Source organism: Myxocyprinus asiaticus, chromosome 3 (assembly GCF_019703515.2).
Source record: "Myxocyprinus asiaticus isolate MX2 ecotype Aquarium Trade chromosome 3, UBuf_Myxa_2, whole genome shotgun sequence".
Classification (NCBI taxonomy): Eukaryota; Metazoa; Chordata; class Actinopteri; order Cypriniformes; family Catostomidae; genus Myxocyprinus; species Myxocyprinus asiaticus.
This window is the reverse complement of record NC_059346.1, coordinates 2,840,086-2,867,409: the sequence shown is the minus strand read 5'-3', so window position 1 is coordinate 2,867,409 and position 27,324 is coordinate 2,840,086. Positions and strand designations below refer to the sequence as shown.

Genomic DNA, 27,324 nt, shown 5'->3' with positions numbered 1-27,324 from the left:
GCTAGCGTGCACTCTAATCTAATATTTATGGAATATTAGTATCAAATGTATGGATTTCTGTCAGCTTTCATTCATATTTGAAACAGTCTTTATAAGGGCTTATAATCCATACGCACTCATGTTTGTATAAGATCGTCACTGAAGGATGTCCAGAGAGTAATTCAAAATTGATTGCTAGAATGAATATGCAATATGATGATCTTTCTTTCCACCCAGGATTTAAAAATATAAAAGCAAAGTATATTCCACATTTATGTGGAGTTCATAAAAAAACAAAAAACAGTACAGATAATCATCTGATGGCAGATTTAAAGGGAAAAAAGTCACTTGTTTCCTAACAAAGTTACAGATCACTAATTAGTAACCTTTTTTATTTACTTACATTAACCTATTCAACTCTGTTGACCCTTCGGCGGGTCCAAAAGGAGGCGTTATATTGCAAAAAAAAGTCCCCGTATACATAAGTCAGGCATATGTGGATAACCATCAATTCTGCATTTATTTTACTTAACAAAATAAGGCCTTAAAACATCTGTGTCACAAATAAGCGCCACCTAGTGGTTAAGTGGTGAAATGTTAATAAGAAAATAAAAGTCTTTGAAATGGCACTTAAATATATCAAATGAAAGCTCTCATTCTCAGGAATGTGACTGTAAAGTTTATTGTGGTGCACTAATACCACAGTTTGAAAGATTTTCAAAAGAATCACAAAGTGAAATATGATATTTGTAGGTCATCAAATACAAATGTCTCCTTTATGCACCGATAACTGCTGCTTTATGCCACAAATAGTCAAAACTTTATATCTACTTTTACCTTCGGAAGTTCTCTAAAATATGAGCTATTGTTTACTTGTCTGTGAGCTTGCTTATGTGAATAATCCAATGTTATATCTTAGCCTAAAAGCATGCTTAACAAATCATCAGAAATATATGTTATCGACTATTAATGATCAAATGTTATACATTATTGCAAAGGGGAGGATCTCAGCTTTCTAATGTCATCTAGATTGAGCTTGTAGTCCACTCAGAGACCGATATATCCGATGAAACAATGAGGGTGATGCATGAACTGAAAATTAGACTGAATGTCTATGGACGAGCACATTAGTGAGGGCTAAAATGCTTTAGAGCGCCACCTACATCTAGTGGAATAAATACTTACAAAGTTAGGACAAATATATATATATATATATATTTCAAAGTTGAAGAGGTTTAATTATGTATTTATTTATTTTACAAAAACCATTTTTACACCCATTTTGCTTAATTTTGGGCAGTGCCTGCACCCCACACACTGTTACACTTCAGAATGCACCGAATGAAACAAAACGCAGGTGCACAAGATGCTGTAAAACCAGCGAGATCCGGCACAACCTTCAAAGACATCCATCCAGCGCTTATTTACATAGGAAAACAATTGAAGAAACATTTGTGTGAACATCCCCTATATATAGGATTTTGTTTATATACATATATACTGTATATAAATCAAAATATTTATAATAATAATAATAATAATTTATTTTTCATTGGTTTGTTGGGTCCCGGTAGAAGACCTTTTCCAGACACTTCGTTAGCTCTCTCTGTTTATCTATGTCTTACAATTTCCCATCCATTCCTTCAGCTTTTGTGTGTGTGTGTATGTGTGTATGTGTGTGTGTGTGTGTGTGTGTGTGTGTGTGTGTTTGCTGTTCCTGGCAGACCAATGCTAATAGATATGTCATCTGTCTGTCTCTCTGTCTCTCACCTTCTCTTTACAAAGTGAATGTGTTAAAAAATATATTCACCTACTTTTTTCAGACAGTGAGTTCATTGGTTGAAGTGTTTCTGTCCTGTCACAGTCTGACTGTCATATCAGAGCTGATGTTCTGACATATTCCAAAATTATTGTTCATCTCGCTGCTCTGTCGGGTCTGACTGGTGGGATTTAACAAACTGTAGATTCTGTTTTTTAGAATTAACTCTGAGCTTCATCACAAAGATTGGCTTATAAAAAGTTTTGCCCTTGTAATGTTTATATATATATATATATATATATATATATATATATATATATATATATATATATATATATATATATTAGTCAAATTCAGTAGTAGTTCGCCTAAAGTGTTAATTCTGACATCATTTATTCACCCTCATGACATTCCAAACATATACATTATTTTTTTAGAATGAGATTTGATAGCTCTGGGAGACGGGACAATTTTTAGTAAACAATGTAAATTTCAGTGTGATTCTCACATCACATATTTTACTACAATAGTAAGTCTACGCGGTGCACACTAACATAATGATTGATGTATGCAGTCATGAAATAAGAGACCCTCTCCACGAAATCTGAACACAGTTGATAAAAAGAGACTCATATTACCAGGTGTAAATGGTGATGGCGCTTGTCAATAAGCATCTTAACGCATCTTAATTCTAGGGAATAATCAGGGCACACAGACACAGCGGGAGTGTGTGTGTAAGAGAGAGAGAGAGAGAGAGAGAGAGTGAAGTCAAAACTGATGCACTAGGTTAAAACGAATTTCTTTTTTATCTGTCAAAATGACGGACAGCATTTGAAATTATCTGATAGTAATACTACAATATTAGGTCTATGCGCTGCAAAAAAACGAGAATTCATTAATGATGGGGATGAAATATACTTTATGCAATATAACAATTACAATATTAAACCATTTGCTTTATAGTTTCTTTGGAAGTAAAGTCATAATTATTATATTGTTGTACAGTTGAAGTCAGAAGTTTACATACACTTTAGCCAAATACATTTAAACTCAGTTTTTCACAATTTCTGACATTTAATCGTAGAAAACATTCCCTGTCTTTGGTCAGTTAGGATCACTACTTTATTTTAAGAATGTGAAATGTCAGAATAATAGTAGAGAGAATGATTTATTTCAGCTTTTATTTCTTTCATCACATTCCCAGTGGGTCAGAAGTTTACATACACTTTGTTAGTATTTGGTAGTATTGCCTTTAAATTGTTTAACTTGGGTCAAACTTTTTGGGTAGCCTTCCAAAAGCTTCTCACAATAAGTTACTGGAATTTTGACCCATTCCTCCAGACAGAACTGGTGTAACTGAGTCAGGTTTGTAGGCCTCCTTGCTCGCACATGCTTTTTCAGTTCTGCCCACAAATTTTCTATCAGATTGAGGTCAGGGCTTTGAGATGGCCACTCCAATACCTTGACTTTGTTGTCCTTAAGCCATTTTGGCACAACTTTGGAGGTATGCTTGGGGTCATTGTCCATTTGGCAGACCCATTTGCGACCGAGCTTTAACTTCCTGGCTGATGTCTTGAGATGTTGCTTCAATATATCCACATCATTTTCCTTCCTCATGATGCCATCTATTTTGTGAAGTGCACCAGTCCCTCCTGCAGCAAAGCACCCCCACAACATGATGATCTTTGTCCCTATGTGCACTTGCAAACTGTAGTCTGGCTTATTTATGGTGGTTTTGGAGCATTGGCTTCTTCCTTGCTGAGCAGCCTTTCAGGTTATGTCGATATAGGACTCGTTTTACTGTGGATATAGATACTTGTCTACCTGTTTCCTCCAGCATCTTCACAAGGTCCTTTGCTGTTGTTCCGGGATTAATTTGCTCTTTTTGCACCAAACTATGTTCATCTCTAGGAGACAGAATGCGTCTCTTTCCTGAGCGGTATGATGGCTATGTGGTCCCATGGTGTTTATACATGCGTACTATTGTTTGTACAGATGAATGTGGTGCCTTCAGGCATTTGGAAATTGCTCCCAGACTTGTGGAGGTCAACAAGGTCCACTGATTTCTTTTGATTTTCCCATGATGTCAAGCAAATAGTCACTGATGGTGAAGGTAGGCCTTAAAATACATCCACAGGTACACCTCCAATTCAGTACACCTCCTGTCAGAAGCTAATTGGCTAATTGTCTAAAGGCTTGACATCATTTTCTGGAATTCCAAGCTGCTTAAAGGCACAGTTAACTTAATATATGTAAACTTCTGACCCACTGGAATTGTGATATAGTCAATTAAAAGTGAAAGAATCTGTCTGTAAACAATTGTTGGAAAAATTACTTGTGTCATGCACAAAGTAGATGTCCTAACGACTTGCCAAAACTATAGTTTGCTAATATGAAATCTGTGGAGTGGTTAAAAAATGAGTTTTAATGACTTACAGCCTAAGTGTATGTAAACTTCTGACTTCAACTGTAGATGCAACCCTAACACCATCTGCTAAAAGGGCAATGGAAAGTGACAACAACTGTACAATTCTGCGACACGGTAAAGGAAATGAGAAAACAGCAGCATACACACACTTAGGGACACACACTTAGGGTATCTTGAAACTGCATTAATGATATAAAATACTCAGTAGTCAATATGCCTTTTCTACGCATCGATAATCGAAGATTTTCCTGATGATTATCAATATATATCTGCTCGGTGCACAATAGTCTTTGTCTCTTTAGACATATTTCTCAACACAACTTTGGTAAAGTGTGAGCAGCAGAATAAATTAAAGGGGGTCGCACACTGGATATGGCAACATGGCGTCTTCTAAATTTCTAAACAATTATTTATTTTCTACAAAGGTACGAACACACCGCCAACACTCAGCATCAACATTCTGCAGCACCACAGAGCTCAACTCGCATAGTTTTCCATTAAATTAGACCCAAATCATTATCAAAGATTATTTACTTTAGCCATCGCTGGATGAAATATTGTGTTTAAGTATCTTTCATATAGCCTACACAATGTATTTTTAATTACAAGAATGTTGTTTTGTGGTTTGATACCCTGAATGAAAGACCTATTCAAGGTAATTGCGTAATAAACGTCGTGCAGTTACAGCAATTTCATGCATTAAACTGAAAACTCATCAACGTCATTTTGTTTATTCTTGAAGAAGCACAGAAACCTTCATAACTTTGGAATGCAATCTCATGCACTGCTTCAGCTCATCCTGTGTGTGTGTGCGTGTGTGTGTGTGTGTGTGTGTGTGTGACTGGCTTCAGTAAATGTTATATTGCCCTCTTGTGGTCTCCCAATGCTTTTACACCAGACTGAGATTCGTCCTCCGCCACCTGGATTGAGGCGAATCACTACGTGACCACGAGGACTTAGAGCGCATTGGGAATTGGGCATTCCAAATTGGGAGAAAAAGGGGAAAAATCCCCTTTTAAATTAGAAATACATCCTGCTGTCCTGAACTGTGACTGACTGAACCGCTATAGCTTCCCCTGCCCACACATACGCGAACGTGACAGTAGCCGGTCCTTCTTTTCTGAGCTAATGGACATGACGTAAACACACAAGGACAAATGATGTATGCCTGCGATTTGGTGCCAAATCCGACCTGACAGCTCAAAATAAAAATCTTTATTGTAGGCTTACCATAGTGAATTGGGGTAAGACAAAGGCAGGGTTTTGAACACAGTTTTTATATACTCACAATGTCATTGTAACCAAAGAAATCTTACGTAGTGCAGCTTTAACAAACATTCCTTTAAACTGAACAAACCTTTACTTGCACTGTTTTCACAGACTTTTTTAGCTGCAAATTTTGTAATATTAATGTGTTATTTACTTCTTCAATTAAAGTATTTCATGAATAATAGTTGTAATGTTCACATTTATTGAGTTTGCCCTCTTTTATCCTTCAAGCTCAGTTCGTCACCCACAATATGCTCTCATTCACTCGGGCAGACCTTTGTTTCAAGGGCTTTTTATTTCTGCACCAAATTCTGTCTGATTAATTGACTTCCTGTGGAGTGCTTGGCTGGAACGGCTCAATTTGTTATAGACTGAGTCTTTGTGCTGGCCTGACACACTGTTACAAAGAGCCCTGAAACTCCGTTTCCACTGATCTGAGAACTGTTCCACCCGTGCTTAAGCATCTGCGCTTCATTCATTATCTGTTTGTTAACATTATTTCCCCCAAGTAACACACTCAGCGGCCTTTAGCCGAATCTGCTGATGGAACGCTGGCTTAAAAACAGCGTTGCCATGGAAACCGTCTCCAGGCTGGTCGCCGGGTCAGCGTGTGTTTGGAAGCAGCACGCAGCCTTCAATTATCTCTGTTTGCATCTGTGTTGATTGGAGAAAAGGAGAGAGAGAGAGAGAGAGAAAGGGATGCTGGGAACTGAAGCAGACAGTCTTTTCTCAGCCAAAATCTTCTCACACCTGCACAAGTTCATGAACATCAAGTTTATACTGAAACAGACCAGCATAGAAAGGCTTTAAACAAGCTTTATAGGGAGTAATTAAAGGAATAGTGCATACAAAAAGGAAAGTTCTGTCATCGTTTACACACCCTCTTGTAGTTCTAAATTGTGCCTAAAAGATTTGCATCTGTAGAGTAAGATTTGTAAGAGCGTAAATGAAGATACAAGCCTGCTAGAAAGATTTGCATGAGCAGAGTAAGATTTGTGAAAGCAAGAATCAAATTGCAAGAGTAAAACAAAAAATTGCATGTGCACAGAACGTTTGGTAAAGGTGTCAAATCAAGTTGTAAGCATAAGGAAAAAAGATTTGCAATATCGTATTGCTTTGAATAAGTGTTATACATGTGTAAAGTAAATTTGATCTGTATTCTAACTTCCTTTTTTTTTCTCCACACTTACACATTTGGCACTGTTTTGTCTCATATATATACACCTCTTGACATTTTTTGTGATTGAATATTTATTTATTTTTTTAGAAAATGCTATAAATGTTTTTCAAAAATGTATTAAACAAACATGGAAACAAAGATCACATTTCTGCAAACTTGACGTGTGCTTTTTTAATCTTGTGTGACACTACGTCCACATCTGTATTTTGGCTTCACTATATGCAACGCATAATTTAAATGAATAAAAACCGCATCAGCGCGCTGATAAACATGGCACCACATTTCCTCAAAAGTAGAAGAAACATGTTAGTTATTTTGAGTAACTTTCAACTCGAACACATCTGTGGGTCATTTAGCATCATTTTAATATACATTTTGTTATATATTATTTTGTTATCACTGTGCAATACAAATCTATTCATTAACATCAGTAAATGCATTCCTGTATATTCACTGTGCATTTTCGCATTGAGAATAAATGGGTTCATCCAAACGCTGAAAAATGTTGCTTTCAGAGGCTTTATATGGAGTTATGATGAAAATAAGGTGCATTTCAAACTGTTCTGAGACCAGTGCAGACAGACAGCACACTGGAGGTTAAGTCATTCACTAAATAGGGAGCAAGGGAGCACTCTTTTACGTACTGTTAATTTAAAGAAAACATTTCAATAGCTTACCAGGAAATACTAAAAACCATTTATATATTTTTTTACTTTGTGTCCACTCAATAACAATAAGTACTGATTATTTTATGTGTGTGTGTGTGTGTGTGTGTGTGTGTATATATACACATACACAGTATATATACTAAGTGGCTCAAACTAAACTCTGAATATCTTCCAAATATTTGATACCACTAACCTGGTAAACTGGCAAATCCAGTGATTTAGCTCTTTCTCAAAATCACGCTTTTCAGCCCAGTACCTTTTAAACACGATTTTGTTTCAGTTAATTGATTCAGTGGACTTGTACAGTGATGTATTTTTGCCTGACGGCCTGTTTGATATTAGAGATGGATTTTGGTGTGGATGTGGATTTGTGGATGTGTTTTGCATACCTTCAAGCAGAAAACCCATCTGTGTGCTGGGAACCCCTGTTGACACCATTATGGTTGAAATGTCTGTTTCTGTTTTAATGTAGATGAGCTGTGGTCCGTGTAAGACTCTTTGCATTTGAGATGCAACTATTAATGTAGAACGGCATGAGCAATCCATAATCGTGACAGGATGGCGTGCCGTCCACCGCAGATGCCTCGGTAATGAGCAGACATCAATCATATCCCAACAGGCCCGGCGTGGGACGACCCATGACTCAAGTCACGGATAAGCACATGAGCCCTATCACAGCCTTTTTCGGTTTAGCGCAGCAGGCGGCATCGCTGCCTTCACCCATGTGTTTGAAGGCTCTTTGCTTAAACCATATTTAAGATAACGGCAAACCTGCATGACAGCATCTGCCAGATATGCATATTGTAACTCAGCAGTTGTGGTCTGTCAGGAGGCAAAGACGGCTCCGTTGCAACATATTTTTCTTAACTCACTGGCAAATTGATCTGTTCATGTTTTAAGCATGAACCTCAATATATTGTGTCCGATTTCTGCTTACAACAAGAAAAAGCAATATGTCAATTGGGTATGAAAGTTCAACTTAATTCAAGATATATTATAAGTCTCATTGTCTTGCAAGTTTTGCAGTCCCACTTTATATTAGGTGTATTTAGCTACTATGTACTACCATTAAAATACATACAATACAATGCATTTATTGTGTAACTGCATGTTGTTCTACAAAATTCTCACAAGATTCACATTTGCTGCTACTGAGGTTGAGGTACAGGTAGGTGTAGGGGTAGGGTTGGGCGATAAAACGATATCGATGTTTATAATAAAATTTAAAAAAAATCAGATATCAATGATAAACTGTTGAGTCATTTTCGATATTTAGCTTATGCTATACATCTAGCTGATCAGATCAGGTACGTGTCGCTAAACACTCAAGCAGTTCGGCAAAGTTATAAACACAAATAGCTAACTGAATCACAGTCATGAAATCAGCTGGTTAGGAAGTATAACGCCTGTTAGCAGGCAGCCCTGCTGTCATAGAAACCAGTAATGAGGCCAGATGAGGCTCGGTAGCCGCTAGGTAGCTGCTAGCTATCCGGCTAATTTAACATCGTTGTGTACCGAGCAAGACAGCACTGACAATGCAGTTCAACAGCTATCGACTGAACACAACAACAACTCCGACATCGACACCATTACTGTTTATTTATTTACTATTTAGTTAAACTTTATTTCATGATCCATAGCGCTGACACAGGCAAGAAAGTGTTTCAGTGGAGTCAAACATCAGCTGAAGATGAAATTGGCGAGATTTCATCGAAACGAGGTCACAAACATCTTATGCAGGATCAAATCCTAAACTGAATATACTTTAAATGTAGCTTACCCTCTGGAGTTTACTTGTAAACAAACAAGTTATGTTTAATTCATTCTTGAGGTCTAACAAACATGTGGAATGCAGTTTCGCCCACATTAATAGTATGAAATGTATATCGTGATAAATATCGTTATCGAACGATATGAAAAAAAAAAGTGATGGTTTTTTTGGCCATATCGCCTAGCCCTTATTTAGGGTAAAAGTTGGGGTTAGTGGTAAGGTTAACAGTGTAACTACAGATGTAATTAAATGCAGGTACTTTAAATGTAAGTACAATACAACAACACGTATGTATATTAGATTTTAGCAAATGCTAAAAGGTGCTGTAAGCATTTGTAGCCACTCCGGTATTTCCACACGCTGAGCCGTTGGATTAGCCACGCCCTTTTCCCAAAACCCTGCACTCCAAAGATACCAAATGAGCTTTATTGAGGCCAGCACAAACAGAAACGGTTGTCAAACACAACAGCAGCAAAACAGCGCCCTCAGCTGACAACTGTTATGAGCAACTTGGCATAAAAATGGCATTATGCCTCAATTCCTTGCAACTACAACACTATGAGAACGTGCAAAATGATTGACAGGCAGACACATATTTGTTTGCAGTTTACAGAGTCTAGAGTGGTCGCATAGACTAGTGAGGTATCTCAGGACACTTATTTTATTAATATCTTTCAGGGAGTAGTAAATATTTTTGCATATCTTTCCATGAAAAAAACACTTACAGCACCATTAAGTACATAGTAATTGAAGACGTCTAATATAAAGTGGGTCCAATTTTGCTGCTCAAGTAACACTCCTAACAGCAAGTAACAGTAAGTAACTATAGTAGTATTGTAGCTGAAGAAATCTAACAGTAACAGTTAAGTATCAAATGCATTTTATTCATAGTAAAGCAGTCATTTGTTTTCAAAACATTAAAGCTGAAGCGTGTCGTTTCTGCGCAACTCTGGCCAACAAACGGAAATGCAAAAACAAAAATTTCCTGGATACACCCTTCAAGATTGGTCGAATGAACAGATAGCCCCACCCCAAACTCATGCCACTGGTTGAGCTAAGTTGCTGTCTCGGGCTGGACGGGCCGCTCAAAACAAATAGACCAACGTAGAAAGTGCCATAGAGCCACCGAGTTTTCATTTTTTGGGAAAATCAGCTTATGAGTGGTTTAATTGACTCTGTATATAAAGCTGTTATAGTAGAAAGTATTTTAACTTGAAAGGTCGTTCCAAACTAAAGTGAGCAATTTAACCCCTTTACGAAGTGCCCTTACACAAGGCTGTTAGTGAAAGGTTCATTTATACAGTAATGCCATGCTCCCTTCTGAGTACACACTTAATTGCTTTTCACAAACACAAAAAATTACTGGACCAACAAAACTCCACATTATGGTTTTGATTCACTTCCCACTGTAATCCTGAAGTCACACTGTCACAGAGATGGTGAAAATACTCCCCACGTTGAAATGAGTCCCCAGATCCAGCTGGCATAACAACAAAAACACACACTGCTTTGGTTATCAGTGTGTGAAATCAAAGCTGTCACCCTTTAGATTTAGCCAGCGGGCATATAGAGACACAGCACAAGAACTGATACTGTCTGCTGTTGCACAGTTAGGGGCAAATACACTAAGAATGAATTGATCCCTACACTGGTTAAGCGCCCCATTCTCTAAAGTAATTATGCAGATCATGCAACAGTGCCAAGGCACCCACAAAATCTATGCTGAACACAATTTGCACGTAATTCCGATCTTGCGGGCCATTTCTGAGCACTGTATTGTGGAGGACTCAGCAGACCACCGTTATCTGACACACTCTGCCGGGACTGGACAGCATTAATCGACTGTTGAGATCCAAACACCTGAATCATCTCTTTAACATGCCGAAAGTGTGTCTGGTAATAGGACAGGTTATAACATTGTTCTCCATCATTTGATCATTAATTGATCAATTATTGCTGCCATGATCGGTAGAAAATGTACACAAACATCTCTTTTAAACAAAATTTGCTCTACGTGATGTAAATTGCGCCAGGCAAATTGCACAGAGTTTTATGAATGCAGACAATCTAGAAATGAGTCGTGTTTGCATGGAAATTAATGATAATGACTTCATTTAAATACTCAAGATGCAGCGCAATTTGGTGTTTATTATCAAATTGTTCAATAAAAGCAACAAGACACTTGAGGCTGTGTGTTACAGTGATTTTACTGCAGTTCAGTATTGATAAAGACACTTTGAAACTGTAGCTTCATAAGCGACAAGCTACTCATAACTTAAAGTAGTTCAACTACCATCAAGTTACTCTTTTAAAAAAGTAGTTAGCTACTCTACATGCTACTATCAACTAAATTGAAGCTATTTAAAGAAGAAAATGTTTTAGCTATAAAACAATTGGATGATATTATTGAATTCTACTAATGATAGCATCTGATAGTTAAAATGTTTAATCAGCGGGACCTTCCTTTACAAAAATTAACCCTGGTTTTACTACAGTAACCATAGTTTAACAGTGATATTTATAGTAAAACCATATTAACCACCAGTGTTGGGTAACATAACTTTTAAAAGTAACTTGTTAGAGTAACTTAATTAATTAAAAAGTTATTTTATATGGAAAGTAAAGCATTACAATACTTTTGAGTTACTTTTGAGTTACTTTTTTCTCACAGCCACTTTCTCTTCTGTTATGCTATGTATTCCATACAAATAAGTCATGCATTGCATACAAGAGACATTACAGGTCATGCTAGCTACTGTACAACACTCATGTCAAAACAAAATGGTAAACAAACAGATATTTAGAAAGTAGGTCTTCACGTCATATTTATAATAAAGAATCAATAACATGAATATGCATGATTTGTTTTTCCATCAACATGGCAGCCAATATGAATAATGAAGAATAACCATTGTCTTACCTAAAGCAGCAAAGTCCAACACTTGAACCTGCATCATATATGTCATCATGTGCTGTGCCCATCGACAATGCCAGAGTCAACTTAAGATAGAATTCAGTGGGGGAATGCCAGCCTAACATTCAAGGAATAAGTCTGATGAATAAATGAATATTTTTCACTTAAAGGAGACCTATTATTGCCCTTTTTACAAGATGTAATATAAGCCTCAGGTGTCCCCAGAATGTGTCTGTGAAGTTTCAGCTCAAAATACCCCACGGATCATTTAATATACCATGTTGTAAATGCCTCTTTTTGGGTGGAATCAAAAATACGCTGTTTTCGTGTGTGTCTCTTTAAATGCAAATGAGCTGCTGCTTCCCGCCCCCTATTATTATACAGACAGTAAGCGTAAAAATAACGACATAGCTCTGTTCTGCGTGAATACAATCAGAGACAATGGTAACTTCAGCTGCATTAGCCGTGGAATCAGCTAACAAGCACATTCGGAAAGGCGATTTGCAAACATTCACAAAATATAAAGTGCAATACTAAAGCTGGAACACGAACAGTTGGTACTGATCCACGCATGAGAATCACATTTTTGGAAAATCCTGCTTTATATTGACTCTCATTTACAAAGCAGTCCGGTGTAAAATGATTTGAAATTTTGGTATGTTTTGCAGCACATTTGCTTCAAAAACAAAAGTCTTCAGTGGCTCAGATGCCGGGAGTACATGAAGACTCTTATGTTCACTTTTACAGCCAACAACAGAACACTTATGACGCATACGAAGCTGAGACATTATTCTTCTCAATGTAGCTGCTCCAGCACGGAAAAAAATGGCGGACTGTGTGTCGATCACTCGGGAGGATCTATGATAATAGGGTGGAGTCCGTCACCAGTTGTGGGCATGGCCTGCTCTAAAGTGACATCACTTTAGAGCGGATATGAAAACCAGTCATTTTGAGACACTGTTTTTGATTAATAGAAATATTATGTACACACACACACACTGCCGACTCACATTTATGTTCAAACACCATGTAAAAGTGAATTTTGCATAATAGGTCCCCTTTAAGTCATCTCAGTGCAGCTTGTTTTGAGTTGATCCACGGTGCGTACAGACGCCACAATTTCAACTTGAATGGAATCGTTTTTAATGCTACCAAAATGTCATAATAATGGTTTGTTTCATGAAACAAACTACTTGTTTATTATAAACTAAAATGTAGAATCTTTTTAAAAACTAAGACATTTTCTCTGCGTACACAATCGATGTGTAGAACGTTGCTCGGAGTCACTGATCCAGAGTCAGCTTTTCTCATCCCATTCTCCCAGTTACAGGGAGCAGTCACGGAGCATTCGGCTGCATAAGTCAGTGAATTTAGTGAGTATTTCACCATGTGTATCATGTTGTGGCCAGTGGAAGACTAGTCTTATAATCCCTCTGCCTAAACGTGTTTACTGATTTTTTTTAATGCAGTGTGTAATAACACTCATCCGAATGTTGTTGATGTCATATTACGTTAAAACACGAAATGTGCATGCACGTTAGCGAGTTGATTGACAGGCGATGTCTGTATCTAAAAGGTGATTGGCTGTTTTACCTACAAGTCGGGACTTCCTTTTTATATCCATTGACTGTTGGGGTGCTAGAGCTTCTTGGTTGGGCATTCCAGTTTCTCCCATTCATTTAAATAGAAGTGACTCGTCTATGCTAAATAGTTTCTGGCCTCACACACTATAGAAATAAAATGCCCATCATGCATTACGTCTCCTCCCTGATGTTTGCACACTTTTACTCTTGATTTCTCACAATACAGGGACAGTAGAGGTGTACAAAAGCAACACGTTACTTTATTTAAATAGTAACTCTGATATTATGATCAAGAATAAAAAATATTGCGTTACTTTACACGTTACTCAAAAAAGTAATCTGATTACGCAACATGCTACTTTTATCACGTTACCCCCAACACTGTTAACCACAGAGTTAACAATTGTTTGCTAAGGTCATGTTTACTACAATATTACTCTAGTAAAACTATGGTTGCTTTATGGATACTACTAGGGATGGGACAATATGGTTATCTCACGATTCGGTTCGATATACGATATGAGGTTCATGATTTGATATAATAACATTTTCTCATGAAAATAAAGTTCTTTAATACACAATATACTGTAAATGCTCAAAGTTTAAATAATAAGAGTTGCTCATATACCTTTCTCTATAAGAAGATATCACAAACAAATACGCTTTCAAAAATAGTGGGCTGCGTTCAGGCTGATTAGGTGCAGAACATGTGATAGAACTGAACATAACCTGTCCTGAAAAAATAAGTGAAAGTGTATGTTTTATTTATTTATTTATTTATTTATTTTCATCATTACTATTATCAAAATCTTAACTTTTTAAAAAATAAGAAAGATTCTACATTATATTTATTAATAGTATATATCATGAAATTGTATAATAATGATATGAGCTATCACTGTTTGAAATAATGTGTACAATTGACAAGTAATAACATTGAGTTTACATTCATTTGTATAGCAAGCGCTAAAATGATACTGTCATTTGAAGAGTGCAACAAGCATGTTACAGACTCGCACACACACAGTGTCTGGGTTATTAACAAGAGAGAAATCTCTGGGCTGTGTTATTAAAATTTATATTTATTTCTACTTCTTTATCTGAGTGTAAAGAACAGATTATATTAAGACACATTATTCAATGAAAGTGGAGTCGCCTCATCTTTGATGGACACACATTACACGGAGGAAACGATCCGTTTTAAGCTCAAGCACTTTTCATCAACACAAGGTGATTTTCCAGGTATTCCAGTCCTTACATTTCTAAAAGCTAAATTCAAGCACTTTAAGGACCTCATGTGAACCCTGTAAACACTGTAGAAAAAGTGCAGTAGTGGTTAAATCAAGCGATAGAGAGATTATGATGTTTGACGGGTCATTTCATTTATGATCACATGGACAGAAAACAATGTTGAAAATTTTTAGATATCGAGTTTTTCCTCTATATGGTAAATCGCGATGTATCAAAATTCGATATATCGTCCCATCCCTAGGTACTACTATATTTATTAAAACCATGGTTAATTGTGTCAAAACTATGGTTTCCACCCAAAAAAATTAAATAATTGTTACTACAGTCATGGTAACTATGATATTCAGTCCCTATAGGGATTTGTGATCGCAAGATTTGATCCAAATTCAATCAATCTCCGTATTATTTGCGGTAGCTTGCAATTTTGTATAATTTACACAATTGTTCTGCATAAACTGTGAATTTGAGGTAATCCTATCGCTTTTCTCCATGTTGACAGCGGCAGAAAACAAGTGCTCGATATGCTTGAAGCGGTCGTACATCTGACTGCACAGCCTCTTTTGTATCATCTCCACAGTTACAGATAAAGCATCTCCTCTGTGTCACTGCGTGTCATTAACCCTGTGTGTATGAACCTTCAACAATAATGAACATTTGCCATTACACGAATGTTAATGTGAAACCGGAAAGTTTTAGGTTCACTATCGAAAGCCTGGTCGAAACTTTTAAACGTCATGAGTACAAGCGTTTAATCTTTGCACATTCTTCGGGAGCTGCAGTTCTGGTTGGTGACGCCTCAAAAAATAACCCAACGGGCCTAATATCGAAAACTCATTTGTGTTTTTAGTTTACGTTTTATTTTAGGTCTACTATTTTACCCTTACTAAAGTTTACTCGCATTGTCTGAGGCAGAACATTTTAATATAAAAAAATATAAGTGTCTTCTATTGAACTTATATTAGCCACATCAATGGTTTCACCTCTTAAATATATTGTATTTTTGTTTAAAAATGTTTTGCTTGCTTGCTTCATTTTCCATTGTAATGCACTAAAATAATTACAGGCAACTGAACTTATAACATCATTGATACAAGTGACACAAGTATACTATGATTATTTGTGAGTTTTCACTGCAAAATATCAACAAAAAAAAGCTGCAAATGACAACTACATTTTTTATCAAAGCCGCCACAAATTCAGTCATTTTAGTCAATCCGGGTGGCGGAGGACGAATCTCAGTTGCCTCCGCATCTGAGACCGTCAATCCGCACATCTTATCGCGTGGCTTGTTGAGCACGTTACAGTGGAGACATAGTGCGTGTGGAGGCTTCGCTATTCTCTGCGGCATCCTCGCACAACTCACCAAGCGCCCCACTGAGAGCGAGAACCACATTATAGCAACCACAAGGAGGTTACACCATGTGACTCTACCCTCCCTAGCAACCAGGCCAATTTGGTTGCTTAGGAGACCTGGCTGGAGTCACTCAGCACGCCCTGGATTCAAACTCGTGACTCCAGGTGTGGTAGTCAGAGTCAATACTCGCTGAGCTTCCCAGGCCCCCTTGACTGCCAACTTTTAAAATACATCACTTATCTATGATCTGATTCCACATAAATGACAGGGAGACATAATTACAAAGATGAAAACACTATATTCAATACACTGATCACCATTTTAAATCATAATGTATGAAACAATTGCATTCAAATTAGTTCATGTGTAGGGTCTAAATCGCCCTTAATGCTGACAGAGCGAGTTATTGTTGCGCGTAAAACATTAAGTTGAAAACAATGCAAAGAATGCAAAAAACGACTGTCACTCGACATGTTACGTCCCGCACAATAGAGGCGGTATAGAGCAGGGGTGGGCAAAGTTTTTTGGGACGGGGCCACATCGGGCTTCAAGTAGTACATGGGGTGCCACATTGTATTCCTTTTGAGGTACTGTGTTCGCATTAATTTAGTACATTTGTTCGGCTACATGGACACATAAAGGTGCAATATGTAAAATTTTTCATGTAATATTTGCCTTTTTTTGCCAATGTATGAATGGCTTGTAATGCAACTTAAAAAACTATCCCTTCCCAGACTTCCTAGGTTGCCTATTAAAGCCTGTAGACTGATTTTCATGCGAAGGGAGTGGGTCGCTTTTGTGACGTTTATGCATGCTCCCGAGAGCCTTGCCTCAGTAATAGCTTCTCTTCCAATATTCAGCACGTTTCTTGAAAAGCTAAACTATTGTGACAATAGCTGAACTACTGTCACGCTACTGAATGATGTAGTTAATTTTGTATTGTCACTACTTTTAATTAGTTACTCCCCAACACTGCTGCAGTAAAGGGGTTTTCCATTTGTCGTTGTACATAAAAACACCTCTTAACTGTGGTACAATCCCTGTAATGCACAGCGTTGATTGTGAAACTGAACTTTCTATCCTTTCAAAGACACATGCGCCAACATACTGTATCTGTTTATCTGTATTTATTTGTGTTTTTGTCAGTTGTGACAGATTAATTACACTCAACTGAATCATTAATAAATGACTGTATTCAGAGTCCAGCACTCAGACATGTGATGGACAGCTGAATGTGTGTGTGTGTGTCTTCATTCAAGAGCTCTACTGAATTTCTTCTCTTTTGTGTCGTTTTCCTCTCACAGAATGGCAGGGATTACGGGTTGCTGGTGCGGCAGAACTCTGAGCTGCTACGCGCGCTGGAGGAGACGGAGAAAACATGTGCCGCTCTCAGAGAGGAGAACAGGATACTTGTGAGAGTCTTTCATCACACCTACACATCAACTGAACCTTTCGGCTTGTGATTTTGTCGATTTTAAAGGATAGTTCATCCAAAAATGAACATTGTCATCATGTACTCACACACATGTTGCTCCAAACCTGTTTGACTTTTTGTCTTCTGTGGAACATGAAAGGGCAAATGTTAGTGACTGACTCAGACTCACCATTCACTTTAATTGAATGGAAAAAATATGGAATGAAAATAAATAGTGACTGAGGCTGTCAGTCTTTAAAACTGTTTGGAACAACATGAGGGTGAATAAATAAAGACAGAATATTTATTTTTGGGTGAACTATCCATTTGACCCTTCTGTTACGTTTTAAAAATAATGACGTGATTTTCGGGTCAAAATGACCCGTATAGAGTATAATAGATTTGCAGTAGATTAACAGCGCGCTCATCTATTAATTATGAACATGAAAATTGCCGTAAGTTTACCTACATATTTTCACACTGAATAGAGGCTCATACACTGGCAAGAAAAAGTATGTGATCCCTTTGGAATTGGCTGGTTTTCTGCATTAATTGGTCATAAGATGTGATCATATCTTCATCAAAGTCACAAGTATAGACAAACACAATGTGCTTAAACTAACAACACACAAACAATTATTATCAATTTATAATAGTCTTTATTGAACACTTCCCATTAAACATTCACAGTGCTGTGGAAAAAGTAATTGAACCCTTGGGTTTAATAACTGGTCAATCCTCCTTTGGCAGCAATAACCTCAACCAAGTGTTTCCAGAACTTACTTGCTTATTTAACCTTTATTGTCCCCTGTGAGGGCAGTTTGTTCTGCAGCAGTGAAATAAAATACATACATAAAAAAACAATACAAATACAAATTACACTAAAAACATATATATAATAAATATTAAAAAGAATAAAATCAACAGGACATCCACTGGAAATTGTCATTACAGTCTGAAAACTTGATATGAAGGCTACCTTTTTCGATTTGAGTTAAGCAGAGAAATAGCATATGGTACAAATGAAAATTTCAATCTGTTAGTTTTAGCTAAAGGAACACTGTATAAAGACCCTGAAGGCAGTCTCTGAAAAGCATCATGAAGAGGATGAGTATTATCAGATATAATGTTGTTTGCTTTCCTAAGCACCTGCAGAGTAAATAGATCAGACAGTCTGGGCAGATTAACTCCTACAATTTTAGTACAAATGTTTACAACCCTCACAGTAGCTGCGGATTAGACCTGCACAACGTTCAGAAGGAATTTTGGATCATTCTTACTTACAGAACTGCTTCAGCTCAGTCATATTCTTAGGATGTCTGGTGTGAATGTCTCTCTTGAGGTCATTCCACAGCATCTCTATTGGGTTAAGGTCTGGAATCTGACTGGGACACTCCAAAAGGTGGATTTACTTTTTTTTAAGTCATTCTGTAGTGGATTTACTTCGATGTTTAGGGTCATTGTCCAGCTGCATCACCCAACTTCTACTGAGCCTCAGTTGGTGCACAGACACCCTGACATTATCCCGTAGGATATCTTGATAAACTTGGGAATTTATTTTTCCCTCTGATGGCAAGCGGTTCAGGCCCCGAAGCAGCAAAGCAGCCTCAAATCATGATGCTCCCTCCACCGTACTTCACCGTTGGGATGATGTTTTCATGTTGGTATGCGGTGCCCTTTTTACGCCATACGTAGTGCTGTGTGTTCTTCCCAAACAATTCAACATTAGTTTCATCAGTCCACAAAACATTTTCCCAGTAGTGTTGTGGAGTGTCAAGGTGGTCTTTGACAAACTTCAAGCGTGCAGCGATGTTTTTGTAGGAAAGCAGCGGCTTCCTTCGTGGTGTCCTGCCATGAACACCATACCTGTTTAATGTTTTCTGTATATTAGACTCATGAACAAAGATGTTAACCAGTTCCAATGATTCCTTCAAGTCTTTAGCTGTCACTATAGGTTCGTTTTTACCTCATTGAGCATTCTGCGGTGTGCCCTTTGAGTCATCTTGGCTGGACGGCCACTTCTAGGGAGAGAAGCCACAGTACTAAATCATCTCCATTTGTAGACAGTTTTTCTATCTGTGGACAGATGAATATCTAAGCTCTTCAAGATAACTTTTTAAACCTTTCCAGCTTTATGCAAAGCAACCAATTAGTTTTTGTTGACATTATTAGCCTATTGTTGGTGTTGCTTATATGCTGCGTTTTTGCTTATAACTTCACGAAAAATAAACAGAACATAAAATATCACATACCATTACTTAGAGGAGGTGATTATCTTTCAAATGAGTCAACACACAAGGTAATCAGATGCATAGATCATTAGATAATCCACATGAAGCACAATGTTACATATGGCCACCAGGAGATGGCGCCAAATACATGACACAGATTCAATGATGACTCAAATGGCACAGAATGAAATTCATTCTGTGAAATCTCATTACTAAAATCATGTCTGCATGCTATGCAAACCTTTAGTCATTGTTGTGTTTGCATGTGTAATTAGTTCTTATGTACAATTATTATGTTTTATTTGTTTGGAGAGGCTTTTGGACACATGGAGACATTTTTGTACACTATGATAAATTATTTTTGTAATGCTATAACTTTTGATTGCTTTGTCGTATCAACAAAAACATTTTCTCAGACACAGTTGACATAATTGGGAACAAAAACAGTTTTTCATAGCCACCCTGAGATATACACTGATGAGCCACAACATTAAAACCACCTGCCTAATTTCGTGTAGGTCCCCCCCGTACTGTCAAAACAGCCCTGACTGTCAAGGCATGAACTCCATAAGACCTCTGAAGATGTCCTGTGGTATCTGGCACCAATAAATTAGCAGCAGATCCTTTAAGTCCTGTAAGTTGCGAGGTGGGGCCTCCATGGATCAGACTTGTTGGCCCAGCACATCCCGTAGATGCTCAATTGGATTGAGATCTGGGGAACTTGGAGGCCAAGTCAACACCTTGAAGTCTTTGTCATGTTCCTCAAACCATTCCTGAACAATTTTTGCAGTGTGGCAGGGCACATTATCCTGCTGAAAGAGGTCACTGCCATCAGGGAATACCGTTGCCATGAAGGGGTGTGCATGGTCTGCAACAATCTTTAGGTAGGTGGTACGTGTCAAAGTAACATCCACATGAATGCCAGGACCCAAGGTTTCCCAGCAGAACATTGCCGAGAGTATCACACTGCCTCCGCCGGCCTGCCTTCTTCCCATAGTGCATCCTGCTGCCATCTCTTCCCCAGGTAAACGATGCACACACACCTGGCCGTCCACATGATCTAAAAGAAAATGTGATTCATCAGACTAGGCCACCTTCTTCCATTGTTCCATGGTCCAGTTCTGATGCTCACATGCCCATTGTAGGCGCTTTCAGTGGTGGACAGGGGTCAGCATGGGCACTCTGACCGGTCTGCGGCTACGCAGCCCCATACACAGCAAGCTGAGATGCACTGTGTGTTCTGACACCTTTCTATCATGGCCAGCATTAAGTTTTTCAGCAATTTGTACTACAGTATCTCTTCTGTGGGATCGGACCAGACAGGCTAGCCTTCGCTCCCCACGCGCCTCGATGAGCCTTGGGCGCCGATGACCCTGTCGCCGGTTCACCGGTTGTCCTTCCTTGGACCACTTTTGGTAGGTACTAACCATTGCATACCGGGAACACCCCACAAGACTTGCCGTTTTAGAGATGCACTGACCCAGTCGTCTAGCCATCACAATTTTGTCACTCAGATCCTTACGCTTGCCCATTTTTCCTGCTTCCAACACATGAAATTCAAGAACTGACTGTTCACTTGCTGCCTAATATATCCCACCCCTTGACAGGTGCCAATGTAACGAGATAATAAATGTTATTCACTTCACCTGTCAGTGGTGTTAATGAAGTGGCTGATCAGTGTATAACGTCAAATAAGAAAAATAAGAAAAAAAGTACATTTTTGCCGCAAGTATTTTGTGATTTTTCCACAGTTTCTTAGGCTGAGAGTCTCAGAATGTATCATAATATATATCATTAAAAATGTGAAACATTTTCTTGACAATGATACCAAACACTTGACCCTCCTTGTTATTTTGTCATGTTATAAGCCTTTAATTTTGGGTATGGAAATCTTTAAAAACACCTTCAGCGCTTAAAGGGTTAAATTAATTGCATGCGTTAACACGTTAATTTTGACAATGTACATTTATAACATTATTCGTATTCTATAAATGTGAAAGGGTCGATTTTGTATTTGTTCTTCGATCTCTGTTTCACTCTGTCTTTCCCGATGTCCATCTCTCCTCAGCGGAAGAGCAGTTCTCCAGAAACAGAGGAGAAAGTGAAGAGATTGAGGAAGAAGAACACGGAACTCGCCGTCATCGCCAAACGACTGGAGGAGAGAGCGCGGAAACTGCAGGAAGCCAACCTGAAAGTGGTGCGGACTTATTTATACGTCCTCAATTCACTTCAGGTGTTTGAGTGAATGGATTGTGTTTGTTTACACACAAAACATGATTTTTATTGTTTTAAGTTTGTAAAAGTAATGGGTCTCTCTAAGAACTCCTTTTAACCCAAACCCACATGGTGTTCCAAACCTGTGACTTTCTTTCTTCCATGGAACACAAAAGGAGATATTTAGCAGAATCTCAGTAATATCTAACCTTGTTGGTTTTCACACATCTTGAGAGCAATTGTGATGCAATGTGTTGAAAGGTTTTTAATTAAATGCAAGTGCAATTGCAATTAAAATTGGACTATTTTCAGTGAATAGCGACCTAAATTTCAGTCTGTTTCTCACCCAAATCCATTGTATGACTTCAGAAGACTCTGAATATAGCACTTGGTATATGGACTGCTTTTATGATGCAGTTATTGAGCTTCTTTGTTCTTTTTGGAGCTTGACAGCCCTTGATATGGAAAAGAGCTGCGTTAACACTGTCCTTTTCTTTTCCATGGCAGAAGCATAGTCATATGGGTTTGGAACAACACCTTTAGTTAAACTGCTCCTTTAACATAATGTAAATGTCATTTTGCCGTACTAGATTCTGAAACCAATCATTCAGTGTCTTTTGAATTGAACAATACAGGTGGAGGCGGACGCAGAGCTCTTTCAAAAGTCTCATATTTCAAATATAAAGCTCTTGCCAAACCACAAATGAGCTTTTATTAGTGGTTATAAGAAATTCAGAAGTCTTTTGTTGGTTTTGGCTTTGTTCTAAATGACCATGACTAGTTAGAGACGTTAAAGGTCTTTTCTGAAACAAACGTCTGTTTACACTGAGATTCAGCCTTTGACGTACAGGTAGAGTGACAACACTTGTTACACAACTCAAGACAAACTACACACAGTATTGTGTATGGAATATTTGTATATGTGTTACACTGTAACTCTAGTCCACCTGTCTGATGACGGTCACAGCGAACACCTGTTATCCGTTTGTGTCAGCCCTGTCACACACACAACACACACACACGTTGAATACAGTCACTCTGTCTGAGAAGATTAATCTCAGGATTAATCTCATGATTAATAATATTGTTATGTGGTTAGAATAATTAAATTCCACAGAGTGCAAAGGACTTTGCTTTTGTTAAACTTTCCATCTGGATTTGATTTATAAATAAGTCAGCCCTTAAACAGGTCTTTCTCCATTATTTATTCATAAACTAGAGTGTAATGCAATTGTTGTATGTGCGGGGTTTTCTTAGCTGTAATTTGGGGAGAAAATTTGCGCAACAGTCTGTTTCCGGAAGTAAAAATCCCATTCATTTTTTCCATAGAAGAATGTATTTTTAAAGATAAAAAAACGTATAGCGTATAAACCTTAATGACAGACCGACCGTGAGCTCCAAGGTTGTTAATTGATGGTAAATGCTTCTATTGAAGCCATCAGTCCACGTTATTTCAACTAAAGCGAAATTCCTGGTGAAGAACTACGCTACCCTACACTTTGATCCTGAAGAGAAAGATCCACCTATCAAATAATCGCAGCGAACAAAGTGCGTCAAAGGTGCTCTGCAGCGACCGCCCACTTTCATGGTGCACTGTGAATGGCGCAATCAAGTTGCTCTCCCTACACTCTCGAACCACTAATATATTTGCAAATATCTGCTATTTTGCAACAAAATTAAAATATGTTTTTGTACTTATAATAAACAACCTTTAACCTTTTAAAAGTGGGCAGGCACTGTTGCATTACACCTGTATGGAGTCATTTCTTATTGATGAAATACTGTGATTGACAGCTGAAGTAATTAATAACACTGACTCATGGTGATGTGAAGTTTGTAGGTAGTTGTTCATGGCATATAGAACTTTTATACTTGCATACTCACTCCACGTCTCTGTCTCTCCCAGGTAAATTCCCCCATGCCCGTTAAAGTGGGCACTGTGGAGCAGTACAAGCAAGCATTTGCCCGTCAGAGAGCGAGAGATCTGGCGCAGCACGCAGACACGCTGCTGTCTAAAGACAAACAGATTGCATCGCTGCAGCACGAGTGCAGACAACTTGAATCACGACTGGGACAGGGGAAGGTACACACACAGGTTTAGTTCATAATTACTATTTTAATGAAGACAGCAATGAAAACTTAACCATCTTAAAATTGTCCTCATGCCAGGTTTTACTGTATTTGAGGGCTTTTATTTGTAAATTTGGCCCAAAACAAGTACACACATTTTATTGCATGTTGTGTATTAATTATCAAATTTTCTAAACATCTTATCTGTGTTTTTATAAATGTCTAATTATATGAAATGTTCCCTCATGCAGTGCTCTTTTATAATGACTTGATACGCCCCCTGGTGGAGGTTTATATACTACACATCGTCAGCATTAAAGGAATATTTCGGGTTATATAGTAGTTGAGCTGTATCGACAGCATTTGTCAGAATTTTGACTCGTCCCTCCTTTATTTAAATAAAGGGGAAAATTGTGGTTACAGTGAGGCACTTACAATGGAAGTCAATGGGGGTCAATGTGTAAACATTAAAATACTCACTGTTTCAAAAGTATAGACACAAGACATAAACAATATGTGTGTTAACATGATTTTACTGTGATTATATCAGTAATTTACCGGTGTTAAGGGGTTTTACCAGATTACAGGATTTACCAGCGTTACATCGTCATGGCAATAAAGTTGTAATATTGGGAGCAATTAAGCGAGTTTATCACACTGAAATCATGTTAACATGTATAATGTTTACATCTTGTGCCTATACTTTTGAAACAGTGAGTATTTCAATGTTTATGGGCTTGCCTGCCCCCATTCACTTCCAGTGTGAATTACAATGCAAGTGCCTTACTTTAACCCCAATTTTTGCTTTTTTAATAAACGAGGGGGACGAGTCAAATTCATTTTTCGTGGTTATCAGCATTATGATACCAATGCTGTCATTTGAGCTTAACTTGTATTGATCCCAGAACATTCTATCGACTGATAGTGGATTTTGCCGATAACGATAACTAAGGTGGTGGAAAAGGCTGATAACCAATTAAATTCGATTTAAAGAATGTTAAAAAAATTGCTATACTATAACAGGCACAGACATAGAGGATACAAGATGAATAAAATCCCAGATTCAGATCATTGTTCAACCAAAATCCCAATAATATCCCAAAAAATTCAATACAGATTTGGTGCATAAAGTGGGACTTTTAACTGTAAACAGGCCTAAAACATACAAGGGACTCTTATTTTGAAATGACAGAGACTTATTTACCATATTAAGCTTTTTATAGCCTTTATATTCACCAAATGAAGAGTTTGGATATATATTTCACCAGATGAGGTTTAATGAGGAATAAGGTTTATTATTATTCACAAGATATGAAGTTGGAGACACAAAGTACACGTATGTGCTGATAGGGCAAGTTTCCATATTGTCGCATTTTTCGTTGCATGCCCTTGCTTCATCTTAGATTACTTGATTATCTAATCTAAAATAGTGCCATCTACAGAGGAACATTAGGAATAATAACAAAAATCTCGGCAATTATTGGCATAGATTTTTGCAGATAACCAAAAGTTTCAAAAAGCAACTATCGGCACCGATTAATCAGTAAAACTGATATATCGCTCTGCCTCTATTCCTTATGGAGTGGGGTGGTGGCGTAGTGGGCACATAACTAGCACTTAACTCCAGGTTGCTCCAGGGGGATTGTCCCTGTAATAAGTGCACTGTAAGTCGCTTTGGATAAAAGTGTCTGCCAAATGCATAAATGTAAATGTCATTTCAAGCCCATATGACTTTCTTGGAGGAAGAAAGTCATATGGGTTTGGAACAAAATGAGGGTGAGAAAATGATGATAGAATTTTCCTTTTTGGGTGAACTATCCCTTAATGCTTGAAGGCTGAGTCAGGCCTTTCATATTGTGCTGTCTCACTGAAATTCATTCGCTCTCTCTCTCTGTCTCTCTCTCTCTTTCTGTCCCCCTCTCTCTTTTTCTCTCTCTCTTTCTCTCCCTTTCTCTCTCTCTCTCTCTCTCTTTCTCTTTCTCTCCCCCTCTCTCTTTTTCCCTCTCTCTTTCTCTCCCTTTCTCTTTCTCCCTATCTTTCTCTCACTTTCTCTCTCTCTCTCTCTCTCCCTCTCTCTCTTTCTCTCCCTCTTTCTTTCTCCCTCTCTTTCTCACTCTCTCTCCCCCTCTCCCTCTCTTTCTCTCTTTCTCTCCCTCTCCCTCTCTTTCTCTCTCTCTCTCTCTCTCTCTCTTTCTCTCCCTTTCTCTTTCTCCCTATCTTTCTCACTTTCTCTCTCTCTCTCTCCCTCTCTCTCTTTCTCTCCCTCTTTCTTTCTCCCTCTCTTTCTCACTCTCTCTCCCCTCTCCCTCTCTTTCTCTCTTTCTCTCCCTCTCCCTCTATTTCTCTCTACCTCTTTCTCTCTCCCTTTCTCTCCCTCTCTCTCTCTCTCTCTCCCCCTCCCCCTCTCCCTCTCTCTCTCTCTTTCTCTCCCTTTCTCTTTCTCCCTATCTTTCTCTCACTTTCTCTCTCTCTCTCCCTCTCTCTCTTTCTCTCCTCTTTCTTTCTCCCTCTCTTTCTCACTCTCTTTCTCACTCTCTCTAACTCTCTCTCCCCCCTCTCTCTCTCTCTCTCTCTTTCTCCCTCTCTTTCTCTCACTCTCTCTCCCTCTTTCTCTCACTCTCTCTCCCTCTTTCTCTCACTCTCTCTCCCTCTCTCTCTCTTTCTCTCTCTCTTTCTCTCCCTCTCTTTCTCTCACTCTCTCCCACTCTCTCTCCCTCTCTCTCTCTCTTTCTCTCCCTCTCTTTCTCTCACTCTCTCCCACTCTCTCTCTCTTTCTCTCTCTACCTCTTTCTCTCTCTCTTTCTCTCCCTCTCTCTCTCCCTCTCTTTCTCTCACTCTCTCCCCCTCTCTCTCTCTTCCTCTCTCTCTCTCTCCCTCTCTCTCTCTCCCTCTCACTCCCTCTCCCTCTCTCTCTTTCTCCCTCTCTTTCTCTCACTCTCCCTCTCCCTCTCTCTCTTTCTCTCTCTACCTCTTTGTCTCCCTCTCTCTCTCTTTCTCTCTCTCTTTCTCTCCCTCTCTCTCCCTTTCTCTCTCTCTATCTCAGGGTCCTGTGGGAGTGAGTGAGTTTGAGCGTCTGTTGAAGGAGTCACAGAAGGAAGTGTTGCGTCTGCAGAGACAGCTGTCTGTCACCTCCATCAGAGATCAGAGCAGTGCGACAGTAGAGACCCCTGCAGGCAGAGAGACAGACAGAGAGACGAGGGTAAGACCACCAAACTCAGCAAATGTTAATAGAATTGAAT

At 38.4% G+C, this 27,324-nt stretch overlaps 1 protein-coding gene and 2 long non-coding RNA genes across 3 annotated transcripts in view; 1 reads left to right on the top strand and 2 right to left on the bottom strand.

Moving 5' to 3' along the window:
* Positions 1–27,324, top strand: part of LOC127423090 (peripheral-type benzodiazepine receptor-associated protein 1-like) — a 174,633-nt gene that overhangs the window by 80,390 nt on the left and 66,919 nt on the right. Inside the window, exons 3-6 of the mRNA XM_051667130.1 lie at positions 17,461–17,568; positions 21,870–21,998; positions 23,922–24,098; positions 27,129–27,284. Coding sequence (XP_051523090.1) covers positions 17,461–17,568; positions 21,870–21,998; positions 23,922–24,098; positions 27,129–27,284 — 570 coding nt within the window. The remainder of the gene's footprint in view (positions 1–17,460; positions 17,569–21,869; positions 21,999–23,921; positions 24,099–27,128; positions 27,285–27,324) is intronic.
* LOC127423843 (uncharacterized) overlaps positions 1–27,324 on the bottom strand; it is a 149,627-nt gene that overhangs the window by 60,747 nt on the left and 61,556 nt on the right. The window lies entirely within an intron of this gene.
* The window catches only part of LOC127423833 (uncharacterized), a 34,272-nt gene continuing 34,073 nt past the window's right edge, over positions 27,126–27,324 (bottom strand). Inside the window, exon 3 of the long non-coding RNA XR_007894385.1 lies at positions 27,126–27,252. This is a non-coding gene — a long non-coding RNA (uncharacterized LOC127423833). The remainder of the gene's footprint in view (positions 27,253–27,324) is intronic.